This window comes from Mastigoproctus giganteus, chromosome 13, assembly GCF_048544385.1.
Source record: "Mastigoproctus giganteus isolate SK-2022 chromosome 13, ASM4854438v1, whole genome shotgun sequence".
Lineage (NCBI taxonomy): Eukaryota > Metazoa > Arthropoda > Arachnida > Uropygi > Thelyphonidae > Mastigoproctus > Mastigoproctus giganteus.
The window spans coordinates 13,531,083-13,554,862 of record NC_143587.1 but is presented as its reverse complement, the minus strand read 5'-3'; the positions used below and the strand labels follow the sequence as shown (position 1 = coordinate 13,554,862).

The 23,780-nt window shown below is 36.9% G+C and overlaps 1 protein-coding gene across 2 annotated transcripts in view; it reads left to right on the top strand.

Moving 5' to 3' along the window:
• Positions 1-23,780, top strand: part of LOC150075774 (neurobeachin-like protein 1) — a 693,585-nt gene that overhangs the window by 314,104 nt on the left and 355,701 nt on the right. For both annotated transcript variants that reach the window (XM_090387670.1, XM_090387669.1), the window contains exon 22: positions 875-1,049. In XM_090387670.1, coding sequence (XP_090243796.1) covers positions 875-1,049 — 175 coding nt within the window. The remainder of the gene's footprint in view (positions 1-874; positions 1,050-23,780) is intronic.

The following is a 23,780-nucleotide window of genomic DNA, read 5'->3' as shown; positions in this document are numbered from 1 at the left end:
TTGAAGCCAAAGAAAGATGAAAAGGGGCAGTAGGGGAGATGGGAACCATAGTAAAAAACAAAAATACATAGTGTGCAGTTTGCCCTATGAGTAGATATTTTCTATTTCTTCCAATAGAATCTTTCAACCTTTCAAAAGAAGCATAGCAAGAATCACCTTCACCTCTACCTGTGGCTCTGGTTAATCTATTAATCTGTGTATTCCCCAGCCTAGCAGTTTTCTGACCCACTTATCACTGCCTCAATATCATCATCAAATATTCTTGCACCCCAACTATTTAAGTGTATCCCATCTCTGTATAAATAGTATCTTCTGTTAACAAGCACAGACCACGTCGAGAAAAATTCTACCCCATGAGCCTTGCACATTCTCTCCAGGGCTGAACTGATTGACAAGGTTTCAACATGTACTCTCTAAGAGTGGTTTCTCTAACTTATTTTCATGGCATACACTTGTTAAAAATAAATTTCTTAGGACACCAAGGTTCAAAAATCTGTGTGCACTCAAGTGATACCATACCCTGCAAAAGGAGAGAGTTTCTATAAAACAAATACCTTTTCTTTCTTTCTTAAGCAAGTTAAAGAGCTAGTTATTTTATTTGACTGTCAATTGTTGTCCCTTTTGAGAAATTAAGATGTTACAAAGCCAAAATGGATGAAAACCACACGTGAGATAACCAGCACTAATTTAAATTAAAAAAAAAACTAAAAAAAAAAAACCTTTTTGCGCAGCGCTTATCTTATAAGCTGTGTATTTATCTAAAGTGATAAAGAAGCTTTTGTTTAGAGTATGGCTTAATGAACTATTTTTCTGCTTTATTTTTTGATAACAGCTTGACAACAGATGCTTTTGATAAGTTTTTCTTTTTTTGTAGGATGTCTTGAATACTATTGGAGGAATACAAGTACTTTATCCTTTATTAGAAAATGCTAGTAAACTGCCTCAGACTCCTTCCCCTAGCTTTAGTGGGTTGTCACCCAAATGCATCACTTACAGTGGAGATGAAATAATTGATGAATGGGTATTACTTCCCCATAATTCTGACTCAGGTAGGGATCCTCCTGTATGCTTCTTTTTAAATAAATGAATGAATGAATAATAATAAATATTTGTTTCATGCTCATTATATAATTCTCCGATGGAGCAAAGTTAACTTAGTTAATTTCAGTTCTTCTAAAACTCAGAATTCTTCTAAATCTCACAAAAAGGATAAAAACAGGATTTTTTAATGTTCTTATGCTTATTTTTGATGACACTCAGATCTGAAGGCAAGATCACACATCTCTGTTAGGGATAACCCTAATTCTAGTGTGGCGCCTCTGTAGCCAGGTGAGCAGGAGCAGAAGTGTTAGCACATTCTTCTTGATTAGACTGGGGTTCAAGCCCGTGACCACCAAATACGGAGGATGCGGAAAGGTCAGGGAATGACCACCGCATATCCCTGGAGCAATATGGCCTTAGTTGCTAATGCTCCTAAAAACCAAATAACAAACAAACAAACAACAATAATTCTAGTGTCTCTTGGCCAATCAGAAATATTTTTTCCTGTGCATTCAAAAAACTGGGTTTTCTCTTTCACTCTAAACATTACTTTTCTTCTCTGTTAATCTCAAATCCACTGCTGCCGATGAAAGGAAACTCACCATCTTGAGTTGGAAAAGAAAAGAAAGAATAATGGGAATGCAGTTAATTTCAATGTTGAACTCAAAAGATGCTGATTTTTTTTTTCTGAAATATCAAGAAAAAAATTTATTATTTTTATTTTTTTATTTTTTTCATTTTGGCCTCTTGTTACTTTTTCCACTCACCCTACATCCTCACTTCTTTGTTGCAGAGTGTTTAATAAAGTCCCCTTTTCTTTTATTTGGTACTTCAATAATATTATAAATCAACAGGGATTACCTTTATTTTAGATATAGGAAGCTTCTTTTCCAACTCGCTAGTAATTCTTGAGGATGGCAATATCTATTTTGTAAAGCAGGTGGGACATCTTCCTCACTGTCAGAACCGTAGTGTTCAGACCGTGCAGTCTCAACAATGAGCGCTCATGACTGCTGTCTACAAACACCATACTTCTGGCAGCATGGAAACCATTACTTGGATTGGCATAAAATTAGATTTTTGAGGTCTAAACTGTTTAATAAATATAGACCGATTATTTCTTTTGGTCCTATAGCTGGACTTTAGAGTTAAATTTAGGGGTCTAATAAAATTGGATATGGGGGGGATTATTCTCTACATTCTTTAAGTCGGACTAGAACTTTTCAGGCGTCATGTTCACAGGAATGGGGCAACTCACAATTAATCCGAAACTTTTGTCTTATGTTGTAGGGTTTGTTCTTCACGCATGCGTATAAGTGACCAATCGTTGGACAATAGGAATGGCCTATGGATATTGATTGAAGTTTCATGTAGTTTCATCTCTAAGGTTTCTGCAATAAGTAGTTTGTGATAGTTGCGTTGAATATTTATAATTTTTGTTTCATTAAAGCTGAATGAATGTCGTTCATTTATTGCGTGGAACGAAAGTTCCGATGCATTTGAACGACCCGCCCGCACAGAAGCTTTGTGTTGTTTTGCTCGAAGCTGTGCCACTCCCATGGTAGATCTTACATGAACAGCGTCGCAATTTTTGCATAGGATGCTGTATACGAGGTTATGCTGTGATTGGAATGTGGTGTTTGAAGGTCGATTTCTGAAGAATGTGTATAATTTGTTCATGGGTTTTGCTATGATTTTCATGTCGGTTCCCTTGCATATTTGATTAAGTTTATTGTACCAGTACTCGACATATGGAATGGTGATAAAATGTATTTTGGTCTTGTCAGATTTTTGTGCAGTGTTTGTTGCGAGGTTGTTGTTATTTATTTTATCACGGGCTATTGTTTTGACTTTGTTTATATAGGTTAGCGGGTAACCCCTATTTGAGAATCTTGTAGTTAATTCATTTATTTCAGTGGTTAGAGAAATTTGGGTGGAAGAATATTTAAAGGCATTAAGAAATTGGTTCAGCATGACCGATTTTTTGTATGGTTGGGGATGATAACTGTGGAAATGCAAAAGCATCCCCTTATTAGTGGGCTTTCTATATATGCTGAAATTTAGTTTTTGTCCTAATCTGTGTATGGTAAAATTAAGGACGTTTATGGAGTGGGTTTCTGCTTCAATTTCTAATTCAAATTTTAATCTCTGATGGATGTTATTAAAAACCTGAAGAATATTGTTTATGGTCAAATGATCTGTGATAATTAGGATGTCATTCAGATATCTTCCGTAATATGTGATCTGTGGTATAAATGGATCAAGATGGATCTTTTCTAATTTGTCTAAGTATAGTTCGGCAATGAGTCCACTGATGTTTAGGCCCATTGGGAGGCCAAAAATCTGTCTGTATGTTTTTTCTTGAAAGAGAATGTAATTTGCATTTACTAATAGTTTTGTTAGTTCGAATATTCTGTCTTTGGGAAGTCTGGTGTTATTAATTTTTATGTTATCATCGTTTAAGTTGGCCCAGACTATGTCTAAGGCGTAAGGTACATTTACATTAGTGTATAGTGAAGTCACATCCAGTGAATATAACTTCATATCCTCCTTGATATGGTAGGCGCCTCCGTAGCCAGGTGGGAAGGAGCAGCAGTGCGTAGCACACGCTTCTTGATTAGACCGGGGTTCGAGCCCGTCACCACCAAATACGGAGGATGCGGAAAGGTCAGGGAATGACCACCGCATATCCTCGAGCAATATGGCCTTAGTTGCTAATGCTCCTAAAAACCAAATAACAAATAACAAACCTCCTTGATATGGAGATCTTTGAGGTTCATGAATAAAGCATCGTAGTTTTTTATGTTATATGTTAGGAGTTCTCGGAGTGGTTTTAGAATTGGGTAGATGAACATGGCTAAGGAAGCAAAAGCTGAATTCTTATATGACACAATTGGACGAATTGGGTATCCTGTTTTGTGTAATTTTATTTGGCCGAATAAGGTTGGGATATTGTATGTTGTGGGCTTTAATTTGTTTAAGTTGGGCCATAGTGATGTGGTCATCTTTCCTATAGGTGGTGAGCATTTTGTTATATTTGTTAACTAAACTGTTGAACTCTGGTGCAACCTCTTCGTATGTCGTTGTGTCTGAAATGATGGTGTATAATTTATTTATATAGTCTCCTTTATTGAGAATAACTACTGTATCGCCTTTGTCGGCCTTTTGAATAATGATATCTCGGTTTTGTCCAAGTGTGTGTAAAGCTTTTGCTTCTTCTCTATGTTGTTTTGATACTGAGGGGATAGTTTGGTTTATGATTCGATTAGTCTGTTGGATTAATACGTTTTTTTGAGGCAAATCTCTAAGAGCGAACTCAAGATCAATAATCATTTGTTTCTTGGGGGGGAGAATCTCGGCGGTAAATTATAATTTAAACCTTTATTTAATAGGGCTATTTGCTGAGAAGTTAGCGTAACAGATGATAAGTTCTTTACATTATCTGATGGATTGGGGTCATTTTGTGAACCAGTGTTTAAATTGACCCGGAAGTCATTAATATGTGGTAGATTTCTATTGAGAAAGGTGTGGGAATTTTTATCTGCGTTTTTGGTGTTTCGGTATGCACTCTGATTTTCAAAACAATTGTGAGACGAATGATGACTTCTGTTGTGCGGAAAACCCCTAAGGGCTTGTAATTTTAGGTTATGTCTATTCTCTAATGTGGAGGATTGGGCGTCGATTTTTAATTGGATGGCTTGCTTTAGAGTATTCCAATCAATACTGTTTAGGTGTTTTCTAAAAATATTGCGATATCATTGAATCTGTTTAAAATATATCTTTTTTAGATTAAATCGAGATTTTAAAGCTAGTTTTACTATGTTACTTGATGTGGTAAGAACTAATTTTTGTATTCTTGGATTTTCAAACCTAGCCGAAATTTAGCAAATTTCGGTATTAAATTTTCAGAAAGACATTGTTTTAAAAACTGGATATGATATTTTTGGGCTGCATATTTCAATGTAATTCTAGTATAGTCTTGTTTTAATTCTGTTAACCATTCAGCCATAGTGTTGTATATTAATGTATAACTTAAGTGATTAATTAAATCAGTATACACGTATGCGTGAAGTATAGTTCTAAATAGAGCTCAAATTTTGAATTTTGAGCGGAGAGGGAGAAGCGAAGTGTTTAGTCGACAATCTGTGGTATTTAATAGATTTGATAATTGAGAGCTATTAAGTGCTCGATAATTCCTATATTCTATTATATTATAAATCAACAGGGATTACCTTTATTTTAGATATAGGAAGCTTCTTTTCCAACTCTCCTAGTCCAACTCGCTAGTAATTCTTGAGGATGGCGATATCTATTTTGTAAAGCAGGTGGGAATCTTCCCCACTGTCAGAACAGTAGTGTTCAGACTGTGCGGTCTCAACAATGAGCGCTCATTACTGCTGTCTACAAACACCATACTTCTGGCTGCATGGAAACCATTACTTGGATTGGCATAAAATTAGATTTAACTCTAAAGTCCAGCTATAGGACCGAAAGAAATAATCGGTCAATATTTATTAAACAGTTTAGACCTCAAAAATCTAATTTTATGCCAATCCAAGTAATGGTTTCCATGCTGCCAGAAGTATGGTGTTTGTAGACAGCAGTCATGAGCGCTTATTGTTGAGACCGCACGGTCTGAACGCTGTGGTTTTGACGGTGGGGAAGATGTCCCACCTGCTTTACAAAATAGATATCGCCATCCTCAAGAATTACTAGCGAGTTGGACTAGGAGAGTTGGAAAAGAAGCTTCCTATATCTAAAATAAAGGTAATTCCTGATGATTTATAATATAATAGAATATAGGAATTATCGAGCACTTAATAGCTCTCAATTATCAAATCTATTCAATAATATTGCACTTGCACTTGTGGGTAGAAGGAATTTGTTTTGTAGAGACAGGATACACTTAAACAAAGGTGGTGCAAAAGTTTTTGCCAGTATTATTGAGGATACCTTAAAGGTTCAGGGAAACTGCTAGTTAGGGGGGGATAATACTGACACGTGTTTATCTGATAATATTGGTCAAAATAACTCTTGCACATACCTCAAGAATTTTTATCTGTTAGCCCAACTGGACATATTATCTAGATGTTCTGGGTGCAGAAACGTTTCAAGTGAACGGGTAGCTAATGCCAGGTAAGAGAGCCTAAAAAACTTCAAGGGTTGTGTTAGGGTTGTTAAATATACAAGAACAGTAAGTCTTAATTGTTTATATAGTAATGTTAGAAGTGTCTTCAATAAAATGAGCGAATTCGAACTGCTGGTTAAAACAAGTAACGCGGACATAATAGGGCTTACGGAGACGTGGTGCCACCCAGAAATTGGGATGATGAATTTCAGTACAGCTTGTATAATGTATTTAGGAAGGATAGGGTAGATAGAAGGGGTGGTGAGGTAATGCTTCTTGTCAGAAGCAGCCTTGAGTGCGACAATAGCTTTTCCGGATTCAGACGTTTCACATGCTAGTATAGAATCTGTATGGTGTGAGATAGTTGGAAACAAAGGTATAATGTGAGTAGGAGTAATCTACAGACCAGGTGATTCTGAAGATTATGACGAAAGCCTCTACAAGCAAATGGAATGGGCAAGTAAGCGTCAATGTCTTATTATGGGTGATTTCATTTTGCCTCTAATTGATTGGAGTAAATGGGAAGGAAACTCGACATGGGGAACAAAATTTTTAAATCAACTAGATGACATGTTATTTGTATCAACATGTCAGGGAAAGTACTAGAGAAAAGAATATCCTAGACCTCATCATCACCCATGAATCAGATGACATAACAGGGCTGACAGTACAGGAACCAGTAGCAGGAAGTGATCACGAGGTTCCACGGTGGATGATGATGAGAGAGGTAGCAGCAGTAAAAGGCAAAGGAATGGGTTTTAATTTCAGAAAAGGAAATTATGATGCCTTAAGGTACTACATGGCCTCTATTAACTGGGTAGATATCACACAGAGAATGAATACATTTGAACTGTGGTATGCTTTTAAAACATTAATCACAGATGCCTTGAATGTGTATTTACCATTAAAAAAATACTCCACGAGGAGGGTTCCAAGTTGGATGAATAATAGTGAAGTTGCCACATTACTTGAGCAGAAAAAGGTAGCATGGAAAGGTTACCGAGCAATAAAAAGTACTGAAGCCTATAACGGCTACAAGATGATCTGTAATGGAGCCACAGAAAAGGTTCGACAGGCAAAGTCAGTTTATGAGAAATCACTAGCAAACAGAGCAAAGAGGTGGGGGGGGGGGATAAGGAATTCTTTACATATATAAATGCCAAGAAGAGCAGGACAAATCAGATCAGACCTCTACGTAAGGGAAAGGGGATAGTATTAAATACACCAGCTGCCGTTGCAGATGAACTCAACAGTTATTTTGCATTGATATTTACAAATGAAAAACCTTTTGTGGCAATGGGAAATTGTGGGAGCGAAGTTGAAAAATATGTAATTAATGATATTGAAATTTTGCAAGATTATTTAATGAAAAAACTTTCGAGCCAACAGGCCATACCGTAAGGCTCCTGGAGTTGATGGAATATACCCTATAATCTTAAGGGAGGCGGCAAGTGAGTGCATGGAACCATTGAGGCTAATTATGCGAGCATCACTAGACTCTGGGGAGATTCCCTTGGATTGGAAAAGTGCCAATGTATCTCCCATACATAAGTGTGACTAAGAGTGAAGTGGGAAATTATCGACCTGTCAGTCTGACTTCAGAGGTAGGGAAAATCATGGAGGCAATGATCAAGGGTGGAATTCAGGATCATTGAAATTCTCAAGGATACTCAGCATGATTTTGTAAAGGGAAAATCATGTTTAACAAATCTGGTTCGCTATTTTGAAAGGGTCACTCACGAGCTGGATTTAGGGAATAATTTCGACATTGTTTATTTAGATTTCAGCAAAGCTTTTGACTCAGGCCCATATGAGTGGTTGCTTTATAGGCTGGAACAGGTTGGAATCACTGGGAAAATCCTTAGATGGATAGCAGAATGGCTTCAGGGCAGGAGGCAGAGGGCTGTGATAAATGGCTATTCCTCAGATTGGGTTGATGTAAGAAGTGGGGTTCCCCAAGGTTCAGTATTAGGACCACTGTTGTTTTTAATTTTCATAAACGACATCGACTGTCAAGCTGAGCTTCTTCAGAGAGACCTAGATAGACTTCAGGAATGGTCAGAAAAATGGCAGCTGTGCTTTAATCCAACAAAGCATAAGGTATTACACCTGGGAAACAATAATCCCAAAATAACTTATTCACTTGGTGGAGTTCAACTAAACCCAGTACTGGAGGAAAGGGACTTGGGTGTTACGATACGGTCAGACATGAAATTCTCTGAGCATTGTAAACAGGGTGCAAGGAAGGCCCATGGTGTCCTATCGATGATTTATCGAACTTTTGCAAGTAGAGATAGGGACGTGATAATCCCATTATATAAGGCTTTTGTTAGACCACACTTGGAATACTGTGTTCAAGTATGGAAACTGCACCTAAAGAAAGACATCAAGCTTCTTGAAAGTTGCAAAGACGAGTAACTCGCCTGGTGAGATCGGAAAAAGGGCATCCTTATGAAGAAAGATTTCGAATATGTGGGTTGCAGAGTTTGGAAACTAGACACCTTAGAGGAGATTTGATTGAGGTGTTTAAGGCTCTGAGAGGCATCAGTAAAATGAATGAGGACGAAATTTTCAAGATTATAAATGATGCTAGAACTAGGGAACATAAATTCAAGTTACGGGGGGAAATGTTTAGATTGGACTGCAGGAAGTTTTATTTTAGCCAGCGAGTTATAAATTACTGGAATAAGTTGCCTACATGGGTGGTAGATGCTGACAGTTTGGGGAAATTCAAAGGTCATCTGGATAGTACCTTCGGGTCAGGGTACTATATACTATCCTACTATATAGGATGATAGGTTTAATTTCCTTTTCTTTTATTAATTATTATTTATTTATTTATTATTTTTTTTTATCATTGTTTTATTGGTTTTTTTTTTTTTTTTTTTTTGGCTGGTGCAGCGTAAGCCGTAGGCATTGTTGCACCATGTGGCCATTACTAATACTAATAAACAGTATGTGTTCTCAATCCCTAGTGATGCTTTTAAATAATGGTGCTGTAGGTGCTAATTTGACATTTAAAATTACAAAAGTATAGTAAATTTGGACAAAACTAATTTAATAAATATTATTTATTTATTATTCAAAACATTTTTATAAAGATTCCCACAGTAAAAGAATGTTATTGTATTTCTTATTGCAGTTTCTTTTTCTACTGTGAATGGCTTCATTATGATTCTGAATAAACCTAGATGTTATTAAGCATTTTAATTATTAATTAAGCATTGTTAATAATGTGAACACTTCAAGGGAAGAGTCACAAAGTCATGCTGTGCATCTAGCTTAACTCTCCACTGACACACAATGTGCCAATGGCATTACTAATAATAAATAATTTTTGTTTTAAAATAAATTTTTTTTGTGTTAAATATATGATTTTTTTATTTTCATTTCTTTTTAACTTCTGGAACACTGTTCCAGCACATTCCATTTAAAAAAAAAAAAAAAAAAAATTTAGTTGTCACACTGGCTAAAGTTTAACCAGCATGTTATCCTTGTGGGTGGGAATCCAGGATTTTGTTCAAATGAAGTAGTAGTAGTAGTGGCATGCGATGCAAGAAAGCAAGCGTATGAGCTTATGCAGCATCAGCCAAAAAAAAAAAAAACAAAAAAAAAAAAAAATTACAAAACAATCCCCTCTAAATATTTGTCCAGTTCCTCCTTAAATTTATTTAACCTATCAACTTCCACAACGACAGATGGAAGTTTGTTCCAGCAATTAACCACCCACTGGCTAAAGGCAAATTTCCGCACATCTATTCTACATCTGTCCTTCCTCAATTTCCCTCTTAGGTTCATAATCTGAACAAGTGGAAGAATCCAATCAGAATTCAGCGTGCTCAACCCATTCAAGGCCTTATACACCTCAATCAGATCACCGTGCAGGTGCCTAGTCTCCAGCTGCTGCAATTTGCAGAACTTAAGCCTTTACTGGTAAGAGGATCCCTTCATCCCCCTCACCAATCTTGTTGCCCTTCTGTGTACATGGTCAAGCAAATCTACATCCTTCCTAAAATGAGGCCTCCAGACCTGCACTCAGAGTCAAGGAGTGGCCTGACCATTGCCTTATACAGAGGGACAATCACCTCCTTTTCCCTGGTAACAAAATTCCTGTATATCATTGACAACACCCCATGACCTGCCCTAGCAGCCTGTCTGCATTGTCAGAAAACTTCATATCTGACTGCACAATTACTCCCAGGTCTTTTTCATTTTCTACCACCTTAAGTGTAGTACCACACAGTTGGTACGTTTCTCTGGGGTTACTTCTACCCATATGCAGTACTTTGCATTTGTCAAGGTTAAACTTCAGTTGCCACTTCTTAGCCCATCTGCCCAAATTTTCTAGATCCTGTTGCAGTAGCACACTGCCATTACTGTCATTAACAAACATGCTAACCGTTGTATCATCTTCAAACTTCAATACTAAGCCTGATATACCTTCATCAATATCATTGATAAATATACAAAACAACAGTGGACCCAACACCGAACCCTGTGGGACTCCACTAATAACATTAGTTCACGAAGAGCAGCACCCATTGATTACCATCCTGTGTCTTCTCCCACTCAACCATCCTTTTATCCATTGTAGCAACTTACCCTTAATACCATTCTGCTCCAATTTGTACAGTAGTCTTCCATGCGCAACAGTGTCATAAGCTTTCCTGAAATCCAAGTATATGATATCAAAATTATTTTTTGCATCCAGTTCCTTTGTAACCACATCATAATATCCTATCAAATTTGTCAGACAAGACTTTCCCTTAACAAACCCATGCTGTGTCTGAATTATTTCTGCAGTCTTGTCTAGATGATCCTGCAATGCATCTTTAACCAGTGACTCCATTATTTTACCCGGAACAGAAGTTAAACTAACTGGTCTGTAATTACTCGTGTCACCCTTTTATCCCCCTTTGTGAATTGGGGACACATTTGTACATCTCCAGTCCGTGGGGACCTCCCCTGAGTCCAAGGATGCTCTCATAATTATGGCTAAAGGTTTGCTTACTTCCTTTGCTGCCTCCTTTAATATAACTGGATAGATCCCATCCACCCCAGGTGCCTTTCTTATGTTTAACATTCAACTATTTTACCTCCACTTTGTTCTCAGTTATTACAAAATCATTAAGCACCCTCCTACAATTTGATAACCTTCTGCCATTTTCAAACCTTAATAACTCCTCATGTGTGAATGTAGATGCAAAATACTCATTCAGTTTGTTTGCTGTCTGAGCAGGATCATCAACAAATGAAGTGGAGAAACATAATTTAAACATTTGATGGTTAATGATATCAGGAATTTAGTTTCTGTGACTTTTAATCTCATTGTAGGTTACAGTGAGATTAAGGTCATAATATTTCATTAGATAACTTTTAGAATATTCTCATATAATATAATAGTATCGTTTATTTTAATTTCATTAATTATTAAGAAGGAAAACCATATAATGGGTCTCTTTCAATTAATTAAACATTTGATAAAAATGTTTTCCATAAAAAGAATTGTTCCAGCTGCAACAAACAAAAGCTAACAGATTAATCATGGAAATTGATTTTCTTCATTGAGATAGAATCTTTTTTTAAAAAAAAAAAAAAGAAAATTCGTTTTTTATTTAAAGTTGATACTGCCAAGTAAGGTTTAAAATAAGTCACTTTTCCACAAGAAGTATTTTAATTAGATTGTTAGCATGCAAATTTAGTTTCTTTAGGGTTTTTTCATTGGAGAATTTGGTCTCCTATGTCAAGTTTTAAAACTCCTCCCAAACCTAAAAACCTAGGCCTTATTACAATTTTGATTTATAATAAAATCCAAATCATAGACAATTTTATTTAGGTATTGGATTTGTTTAGTTTCTGATTGTACTAGTTGTATTTTACATATCAATAAACTAATTAAAATACTTCACATGGAAAAGTTTTTTTTTTTTTAAATCATTGTTTTTTTTTATTGATTGATTTTGATCTGTAACACCTAATGCAGAATGATTCCTTAAATCTATTATAAAGGAGATCTTGGAATGAAATTGGCTACAGTGGTTTTTCCTGTTCTGTTATATATGACTAGAACATCAAAACTTGGGGAATGAATTGGCTTGTTCAAGGAAGGCTTGTTTAAACAGTTCCATGAAAATCTCCATCAGCAATGGGGAGAAGATTTCCACAGCTTAGATAGATTGGACCTCTACTCAAACCCTAGAAAGAGTGAGGGAGTAAATGGAATGTGGCTAAACTGAAATCTCATTCCAAGTCATACTGGATATCCTTGGAATGCTTTCACATCCTTGTGAGAATTCTCTGTAAGACTCCACTATATAAATGCTATTGCATCCACATATTAACTGGTAGATGGTCCTATAAGATTAATTCTGAATTCTCTGAGATTAAGAAAATTCTGTTTTAAGGATCTTGATTCTGCTCAGAATGTTGATAGCGAAGATTTGGCCACTTTGGAAATTTTTTTTTTATTACAGTACCCTGTATGGTTTTCAATGTTTTTAAACACATAGCTGTTTTTAACTCAATTTTTTATGCTGATTTCAGAAATGTTATTCATTTTTTCCTATCATGTCACCGATCACTGAAATTTATGTCATGAGTTGTATTATTGAATGTATTAAGTTAGGAGTAAATGCTGGGAATTTGTAAACCAAATCTTCACATGTTGGCAAGACTGCCTTCGGTTATTTGTTTCTTGATCTTGAGAGCTCCATGCAGCAGTGTTTATCAGTGTAAGCTCAGTTTATTTTTGAGGTTATTGTGTGAGACTTGTGTGCTGGAAAGTGAGTAAAATATTTTCATGCAAGTGTTTGAACAATCCAAAGTTATTTTGTTATACTTGTGGAAGTTACGTAGTTCTCAAGCAAAGACCAGATATTACAGCATTTGTAAAAAAAATATGTATTGTGCTTATTTTGGAATGAAACTCAGTGACAAAGAAACAATGGGCTGCAAAATGGGCTTCAATACAAGTTTGGCAAAAGCTTTCCAAACCTGTATTGAAGCATTGAGATTGTGAAAAAATGGTAAAAAAGAAGGCTGTGCCATATGCAATTCCCTTGATTTTGTTGGAGCTCACAAACCACTATGATGATTGTTACTTTTCTTTTGCTCAGTTAGTAGTAGTAGTAGTGTAGTAGTGGCATGTGATGCAAGAAAGCAAATGTATGAGCTTATGCAGCATCATCCAAAAAAAAAAAAAAAAATCACACCATTCCATCCTGCCTGTCCAGTTCCTCCTTAAATTTATTCAACCTATCAACTTCCACAACGACAGATGGAAGTTTGTTCCAGCAATTAACGACCCGCTGGCTAAAGGCAAATTTCCGCACATCTATTCTACATCTGTCCTTTCGTAATTTGAATTTATGCCCCCTTAGGTTCGTAATCTGAACAAGTGGAAGGATCCCATCAGAATTCAGCGTGCTGAACCCATTCAAAGCCTTATACACCTCAATCAGATCACTGCGCAGGTGCCTAGTCTCCAGCCACTGCAATTTGCAGAACTTAAGCCTCTCTTGATAAGAGGATCCCTTCATTCCCCTCACCAATCTTGTTGCCCTTCTCTGTACACGCTCAAGTAAATCTACATCCTTCCTAAAATGAGGCCTCCAGACCTGCACTCAGACTCAAGGAGTGGCCTGACCATTGCCTTATACAGAGGGACAATCACCTCCTTTTCCCTGGTAACAAAATTCCTGTATATCATTGACAACACCCCATGACCTGCCCTAGCAGCCTGTCTGCATTGTCAGAAAACTTCATATCTGACTGCACAATTACTCCCAGGTCTTTTTCATTTTCTACCACCTTAAGTGTAGTACCACACAGTTGGTACGTTTCTCTGGGGTTACTTCTACCCATATGCAGTACTTTGCATTTGTCAAGGTTAAACTTCAGTTGCCACTTCTTAGCCCATCTGCCCAAATTTTCTAGATCCTGTTGCAGTAGCACACTGCCATTACTGTCATTAACAAACATGCTAACCGTTGTATCATCTTCAAACTTCAATACTAAGCCTGATATACCTTCATCAATATCATTGATAAATATACAAAACAACAGTGGACCCAACACCGAACCCTGTGGGACTCCACTAATAACATTAGTCCAAGAAGAGCAGCACCCATTGATTACCACCCTCTGTCTTCTCGCACTTAACCATCCTTTTATCCATTGTAGCAACTTACCCTTAATACCATTCTGCTCCAATTTGTACAATAGTCTTCCATGCGCAACAGTGTCAAAAGCTTTCCTGAAATCCAAATATATGATATCAAAATTATTTTTTGCATCCAGTTACTTTGTAACCACATCATAATATCCTATCAAATTTGTCAGACAAGACTTTCCTTTAACAAACCCATGCTGTGTCTGAATTATTGCTGCAGTCCTGTCTAGATGATCCTGCAATGCATCTTTAACCAGCGACTCCATTATTTTACCCAGAACAGAAGTTAAACTAACTGGTCTGTAATTACTCGTGTCACCCTTCGATCCCCCTTTGTGAATTGGGGATACATTTGCACATCTCCAGTCTGTGGGAATCTCCCCTGAGTCCAAGGATGCTCTCATAATTATGGCTAAGGATTTGCTTAGTTGCTTTGCCGCCTCCTTTAATATAACTGGGTAGATCCCATCCACCCCAGGTGCTTTTCTTACGTTTAACTTCAACAATTTCTCTTCCACTTTGCTCTCAGTTATTACAAAATCATTAAGTATCCTGCTACAATTTGATAACCCTCTGCCATTTTCAAACCTTAATAATTCCTCACGTGTGAATGTAGATGCAAAATACTCGTTCAGTTTGTTTGCTATCTGAGTAGGATCATCAACAGTCAAACCATCAATGTCAAGTGGACCAATCAGATTCATCCCCTTCCTTTTTGAGTTTATATAAGTAAAGAAATCCTTGCTGTTTTTCTTAGCATCTTTTTCCAAGGATTCTTGTAATCTGCCTTCGCCTGCCGAAACTCCTTTGTGACCTGATTACAGATTAACTTATATCTGCCATAGGCTTCTGTGTTGCTTGATAATTTATATGCATCCCATGCATTTTTCTTCTCTGTTACGAGTCTCATTAGTTCATTTGACAACCATTTAGGCCTAAAGCTTGAACAATATTTCTTAATAGGTATGAAACTTTTAGTAGCTTCCACGATTAATTCCTTGAATGCTTCCCACTTAGAATTTACTGTTGGTAACATCGTCAGTTGATCCCACTGTACAGAATTTAAAAACTGTCGGAGACCACTGTACTCGCCTTTACGGAAGCAAAAGCCCTTTCCTTTACCCCTGATGGTAATTAAATCTTTAAGTAAATCCCACGTCAATACACTGTGATCACTGCCACCTAGTGGCTCTTTTATCTGCAAATTCCTAATAATGAATGATCACTGCTGATAACCAGATCAAGAGTATTACTTTCTCTGGTTGCCTCTTGAACATGCTGCTGCAGAAAACAGTCATCCAATAAATCCACAAAAGTCTGGCTAGTGTGTGAGTGCCCAACCCACAAGTTCCAGTCAATATCTGGGAAGTTAAAATCCCCCATTATAAGACATTCCGATTTACTAGCCCACTCTATTTTTCTGTACAATTGTTCATTGTACTCATTTAAGTCATTAGGCCTATAACACACTCCTACTCTTATTTTTGCTTTCGCAGAGCAAGTATCTCTCTACTTTTTAGTAGAGAGATACAGGGCAAAGCGTAAGAAGGGTATTGTTTATCTTAATATTCCATCTGCCATTAAACTAGTGCCACATGTAGAAAACGTGCTGATTCTGTGCCCTCCACATATATTGAAAAATATAGAAGCAGAGAGTGCTGAAACTGAAGTCGGCATACCTGGAGACATTAAGACCATCTCTCAACTGTTTTCACAGCATGAATTCAATGATTTGGTAAGATATTTAAATTTATCAAAGGGACCTGCAAGAACTACTTGGTTCTTGACTTAATTAAAAAAATCTTCTAGCACTTGGGAATTTTTCTCATGGTACTGACATAGAGAATGAGAACTAGTCCCCTACTTTTCCTCAGAAAAGTGGAAATAAATATGGGTCAGTTCCAGTAGCTCACACTGCATTTGAAAGAAACACGAGAACTTGTAGCAGTTGACTAATATTAAGTATGAAGAAGACTTTAAAGTGAAAGGCATTTATGTCGACAGCAATTTGACTATACAAAAATGCCTTGCTTTTTGTGCGGGACAGTCAGGCAAGGAGTAAGTACTTGGATATCAAAGTCTGGCCAGAGGGGGACAGTTTATTGCCTGGATCAAAGAACAGTTCATAAACCACTGGTAAACCCCAAAACTGTCCTCCTTCCACTCTTCTCCATTGAATTGGGTTTGATGAAACAGTTTGTGAAGGCTTTACCTCAGGAAGGTCCTGCTTCAAGTACCTTTTTAATAAATTCCCATCGATCACCCAAGTGAAGTCAAAACTAGGTATTTTTGTTTGTTAGACCTCAAATTCACAAACTGATGAGCCAAGATTTTGAAGGTATTGTAAATAAAAAAAAAAAAAAAAAAAAAAAACAGTCATGGATTAATTTCAAGTCTCTTGTTGAGAACTTCTTATGGAACTTCAAGAATATTATTGAAAATATGTTATCAAACGTCAACAAGCTGGGCTGCAACATGAGTGTCAAAGTGCATTGGAGTGTAAAAACTACTTCCTAGAAAATCTGGTGCCTCCGTAGCCAGGTGGGAAGGAGCAGCAGTGCGTAGCACACACTTCTTGATTAGACCGGGGTTTGAGCCCATCATCACCAAATACGGAGGATGCGGAAAGGTCAGGGAATGACCACCGCATATTCCCGGAGCAATATGGCCTTAGTTGCTAATGTTCCTAAAAACCAAAACAACAGCCTAGAAAATCTAGGAAGTGTTATTGAAGAACAGGGTGAGAGTTTTCACCAGGATGTTAAAGACATAGAGATGAGGTACCAGGGAAAGTGGAATGTCTACATGATGGCTGACTATTGCTGGATGCTGGGGAGGGACTGTAAAGTAGAAAGATCTGCAAGAAAATTAAAGAAACAAAAATTTAACCCCTCATAGATCAGTATTTAAAATGAGAGTTGAGTATTTAGTGCACTTTTTTGCCACACTACCCCTTTTAACCTTTTAAGCTAAAGATTATAATGATTTATGCACCAACATCGAGCCATGATGATGAAGAGGTTGAAGAAATACACTGAAATTGAGAGTCTTCTAGATGAGAATAAAACCCACTACACTATTATTATGGGGGACTTCAATGCTAAGGTTGGAAAAAGGCAAAACAGCGCAGAAAGAGGAACTATAGGAAATTTTGGAATTGGTGAAAGAAATAAAAGAGGTGAAAGAATTGTGGAATTTGCAGAATCTCAAGGAATGTCAGTAATGAACACTTTTTTCAAGAAAAGGGTGAACAGAAAGTGGACATGGAAGAGTCCAAATGGATTAACAACTAATGAAATCGACTTCATCCTCACTAACAGAAGATATATTGTGAATGATGTTACCGTCCTGAATAAGGTAAATGTTGGAAGTGATCACAGAATGGTAAGATGTACACTTGATATAGATGTAGGAAAGGAAAGGAAAGGAAAAAACTGACTCGAGTAAATAATACAAAGGTCTTTGAAATAACAGAGGAGGAGAAAAAGCAGCATGTACTGGAACTTAAGAACAAGTTTGAGCTTCTGCAGACTGCTCAGGACCAAGATATCGACGAGGAATATTACAACTTTCTGAAAGTGATAAAGCCCAAGAAACCTATAGGGAAACAGAAATCCAAAGAAGAAAAAATTAATCAAGAAACACTTGTCATGATGAACCAAAGACGACAAATGAAGAGCAAGAAAAACACTGACAGGGAGAAAATTGAGTATACTGAGTTATGCAAAGCCATTAGAAAGAGACTCAGAGAGGACATAAGAAGATTTAACACAAGAAAAGTAGAACAAGCATTAAGGGAAAACAAAGGATTTAAATCAGCAGCCATGAGCAGTAATACAGAAAGACAAATGATACTGAAACTGAAGAATAGCGATGGTGTACTTATAAACAGCAGAGAAGGCATAATTCAAATAGCAGAAGACTACTATAGAGAATTATACAAGGAGCAAGGGAATGATACCAGCAGTGGGGAAGATGGATTGCAAAGTAGCAACACATACAACATACCCGATATTCTTCCTGATGAGGTAGAACATGCATTGAAGAAAATGAAGAATCGGAAAGCCCCGGGGGAAGATGAAGTTACTGTAGAGTTGTTAAAATTGGGAGGAAGAGACATAACACAAAAACTGACAAGGCTGTTCACAAAGTGCATTAGAAAAGGTGTGATGCCTAAGCAGTGGAATAATGCAATCATAGTTTTGCTGCATAAGAAAGGAGATAAATCAGAAATTGGAAATTATAGACCAATTAGTTTGTTATCCCATATCTACAAGTTGTTCACAAGGGTCATTACTAACAGATTAGAAAGAATACTTGATGAGAATCAACCGAAAGAGCAAGCTGGCTTTAGGACAGGATTCTCAACTATGGATCACCTTCACGTAATATCACAGCTAATGGAGAAAGCAAATGAATGTAAAACACCATTATGCCTGGCATTTGTGGATTATGAAAAGGCATTTGACTCCATACAGCATAAGGCAATGTTTCGGGCACTGGAAAGACAAGGCATAGATACTCCATATATTATGATTTTGAAGAAAATATATGAGAGTGCTACATCCTTTATTAGACTAGACAAAGACAGTAGCAATTTAAAATGGAGAAAGGAGTTCGACAAGGAGACACAATATCTCCGAAGCTGTTTACTGCTGCCCTTGAGGAAGCTTTCAGAAGATTAGACTGGTCGCAGAAAGGAGTCAATGTGAACGGAGAGTACCTAAACCATTTACGATTTGCAGATGACATTGTGGTCATAAGCCACGATCCCAAAGAATTAGAGGAAAATCTTAATCAGTTATGCACAGTTAGTAAGGATTTTGGACTAAAGATGAATATGGCTAAAACAAAAGTAATGATGAACAAGTATGCCACGGAAAGGGAAATAATGATTGAAGGAGCAGTAATTGAAAAGGTGGAGTCATATACTTATCTGGGACAAGTTATTAGCTGTAATAATGATAAATGGCTGGAAGTCAAGAGAAGAATAAATTTTGGATGGATAGCATTCAGGAAATATAGTCACATACTGAAGAGCAATATCCCAGTTTGTCTGAAACGTAAAATAATGAATCAATGTATACTCCCCACCATGACTTATGGAAGTGAGACTTGGGCACTCACCAAAAGAATGGAAGAGAAGCTAAGAACTACACAGCGAAGAATGGAACAAATTATATTGGGAATCAGACTGTTAGATAAGAAGAGAAACACATGGATTAGGCAGCAAACTCAAGTAAAGGACATTCTTATCAAAACTAAAGAACTAAAATGGTCTTGGGCAGGACACATAGCTCGAAGACATGATGACAGATGGACTAAGAAAATAACAGAATGGTACCCAAGAGGAGCTAGAAGAAAACCTGGAAGACAAAGGCGGAGATGGATAGATGAAATTCATGAGTTTTTGAGTAGTAAATGGATGGCCAGTGCTCAGAACAGAAGGAACTGGAAAGTTGCTGGAGAGGCCTTCATCCTGCAGTGGATTGAAAATGGCTGATGATGATGATGATGATGACCCCTTTTAATAGTGTTTTCAACAAGTATTTAAATATAAGTCTGGCAAAAATAGCATTTGTTGTAATTTCACTGCACAAATATTCTGCTGAAATTAATAAAAATTTGTGACAATTCAAATGTTCTTTCATGATTTTTGAAGAAATCTGACTTGATGGAAATAAACAGAAAGCATTTTTGAAATCAGCATTAGAAAATTATTCAGAAAACCCTTTCCTGAGAAAACATTAGTGAATTTTTAAAAAAATGCCAAGTACAGTTATTGATGAATGTGGGATGGTTATATCAATAGAATGGAATTGCTTTTTTTATTATATAATTTGTGTTTGCTTCATTTGATTTCATATCCAGTGTAAGGGAAATATCACAATTTCATTTTTAAAATAGATTCTTCAGCTTCAGATTCTTCTGAAATGTTCACAAATGGAGGCACTGGTGTCATCTGTTTGCTTGTAGATGGTTGAGTTGTACAACCAGTTGGAGGTGAAATAGGAGTGGGAGTCAGTGAAGTTTGCTTAAAGAAAGCGTCCAACTTAAGTTGTTTGCCACTCTGATGTTTCTTAATAATGATTGCTCTGAACTGCTGAAAATGTTCATAGTAAGGGACAATTTCAGGGTCAGAAGATGTCCCTATGTAGTGGATGGCGATGTCCATGAGAGTTCTCATTTCAGACAGTGTAGGCCGTGCCAGTGTAATTTGCTCTTCTGCAATGTCTTCTTTTTCTTCCCCTGCCTTGCCATATTGAACCTCGTCCACAATTTCTTCTTCAGTGAGGACTTAATAGCCAGGATCACTTTCATCATTTTCAAGCCATTTCATAACATCATCTTCAGTTGTTTCCCAGTTGCCAGCATTTACAAGGGTGCACCGAAAGTCATTTGCCTCAAATCCTTCAAAATCTAAATCTGGTTCGATATTGTACAACAACTTCTTCCAACCATTTGCCAAAGTCGTAGTCTTCATCTCCTTCCAAGCAGCTGAAAAGTTAAAGAGCCAGGCTTAATGTTGTAGGCTCGTAGATTCTGAAGTGTCCTGGCTCCTCTTGACTTCTTCTGCATCTTCTTCATCCTCCAACACAACCATTACTTCTTCCAAAAAGTTCTTCCTATACAGCCTCTTGCAGGCTGCAATTATTCCCTGGTCCATTGGCTGAATAACTGAAGTTGTGTTAGGAGGCAAAAAAAGACATTTAATTCTGCCATCCTTACTAACTAACTTCTCATCACTAGAATGAGTAGGGGTGTTGTCAAGAAGCAACAATGCCTTTACATTATTGGGGGAAATTTTCAGAACATCTGTCTGGAAGCGCCTCACATCAGGGACAAAGTGGTTGAAGAACCAGTCAGAAAAAATCTCTGAAGTAACCACGCATTCTTTGAGCGGGTGTAAATAACTGGCAACTGATTCATAATGTCTTTAAAAGTGCGTGGTTTCTTTGATTATCAAAACAATAATGGAAATAGGTAATTATTATTAATTTTTAATTAATAATAACACTGAAGTTTTGTATAACCTAAAAAAAATAATATGATTGAGCCATTAATATGTACATTACTGTATTTTATTTGTCTGGTCCGTTAAATCCAAAATCTGTTATGTCGAGGTCCGTTAAATCGAGGGTTTACTGTATATATAATCTTTTATCTTTTTCTTAAATTCCACGAATAGCGACTGTGTTTGTGTATAAGGAAAATAAGAAACAAAATTTTGTTTCTTTCTCTAAATCTGTTGCATTTATTAACAATTTTAATTCCAATTATAATTGGCTCAGTTAAACAACAGTGCTGAATTCCTAAACTCCTCCCCTTTTCAAGTGGGCTGTGGCTTACCCAGTTTTTGATTATATGGTGGTTTTAGTTCCTCCAGTTGGGCATGCATTTTGTGTATGCTCAACTGGATGACACTAAAAACATATTTAAAATGTTCTGTGTATATTCCAGCATTACCACATTGGTTAGAGGAGTTTACAGTTAGCTAATTGACAAAAATCTTATCATTAACTGTATTGGTAATCACATGGGCTTGAACCAAGAGCAACTCAAAAGCATGTACATACTTTGACCACTCAGTTACATCAGGCATGTAAGGAATGACATTTTTAAAAAAAATTATGTATTTATATAAAAATGAAAATATTAGACCAAAAGGGAAAAAAATGAAACAGGCAAGTAAAATTCTCTGTGTATCCATTCCTTTATGCTGTGGATTTGATGTATTGTATTTTGAGGCTTCACTTTTGTAGACCTAGAGCTCAAATAAGAAATGAACAAATAGCCTGCACTTTGGTTGTAATGACTCCAGTGTCCAAAGATTTCCTGAAAAATTTAGTAAGATTCCTATTTTGTTTCAAAAGAAGAAAATCCAATAAAGGAAAGCTAAAATTCATTTCTAAATCTATTATAAAGGAGAGCTACAGTTTCTAAGAATACTTGTGGTTTTTCCTGTTTTGATATATATAACTAGAACATCGAAACTTGGGAATTGTTCAGCATACTTGAATGGTTCCATGAAAATCTCCATCAGCAGTGTGGAGAGGGTTTCCCCGTGCTTAGATAGATTGGACCTCTACTCAAAGAAGGAATCCTGAAATTTAAAACGTGACTCACCCACTGGGAGGTCAGTGAAGTTTATGACATTTTGAGTGGTAACAGGTCTTATGAAATATGGAAAAGAATGCACTTTACGTTCTTTTTCAAGTAGCTTGTGGCCTCTTTGGGTAGAAGGATAGTAAATATTTCCCTCAGAGGTCATGAGATTGGATTTGTATCTGTTTCAGCTTGGCCAGGATGGAATCTATATTTTTGATGGCAAGAGGCCATCAAAAATATTACCATTTCAAATATAGCCCTGTGGACCCTGCGGTTTATAAAGATATAGGGATTTGTAATTTGCTTAAACAGTTGTTTATTTAAGTTTATTTTTAATTCCTGCATTATGCCTTTCACTCAACATGAATATAATAGTTATCTATTATACAAGGGGCATTCAAAAAATAAGCTACACCTGTCGCCATCTCTTGATATAATCGCACAACAAATGTGGCACCTGCACGGAATGGAGTTCATATCATGCGCCCCTGGTAGGTGAGTTTCATTGATGTAGTGGTAACAGTTGTGGTAGCAAGCATTCATAATGGCACGTCAGCTAGAATGTTACTCCAATTTCGAGGTACGCAGAACAGTACGATTTTTTGTGGGCGAAACATCTGAATTGTTCTGAGATTCATTGTGAAATAACTGCAGTGTATGGAGAAAATGCAATGTCGCGTCCAGCCATAGTGAAGTGGTGCCAGCAGTTTGAAAGTAATCACACAGAATTGACGGATGCTGATCGAAAAGGAAGGCCATCAGTGTTGACCACTGCAGACAATATGATGCAGGTTGATGAAATGATTTGGAATAATTGAAGACTGACAGTTGCAGAAATGGCAAAGGAGTTGGATATTTCGATAGGTAGTGTTCATTCCATCATCCGTGAACATCTTGACTATCGCAAATTGTGTGCATGATGGGTTCCTTGTTCACTGACAGACAAACACAAAGGTCAACGTTTTTTGTTTTCTCCAGCCTTCCTTCAACGCTATTGTGTGGAAGGCTGTGACTTCTTATGCTGCATCACCACTGCCGATGAAACATGGGTACACCATTTCACCCCAGAAACGAAGAGAGCATCTATGGAATTGAGACACACAACATCACCTATGCAGAAGAAATTCAAAGTTGCACCATCAGCAGGAAAGGTCATGGCCACTGTGTTTTTAAACTGTGAAGGAGTTGTTTACATGGAATTTATGGCAAAAGGCACAACAATTAATGCTGCCTCATACTGCCAAACATTACGGTCCAAAAATTACATTCGAACTGCCATGAAAAGTAAGAGGCCTGGAAAGTTAAGCAAAGGTGTTGTTCTCATTCAGGACA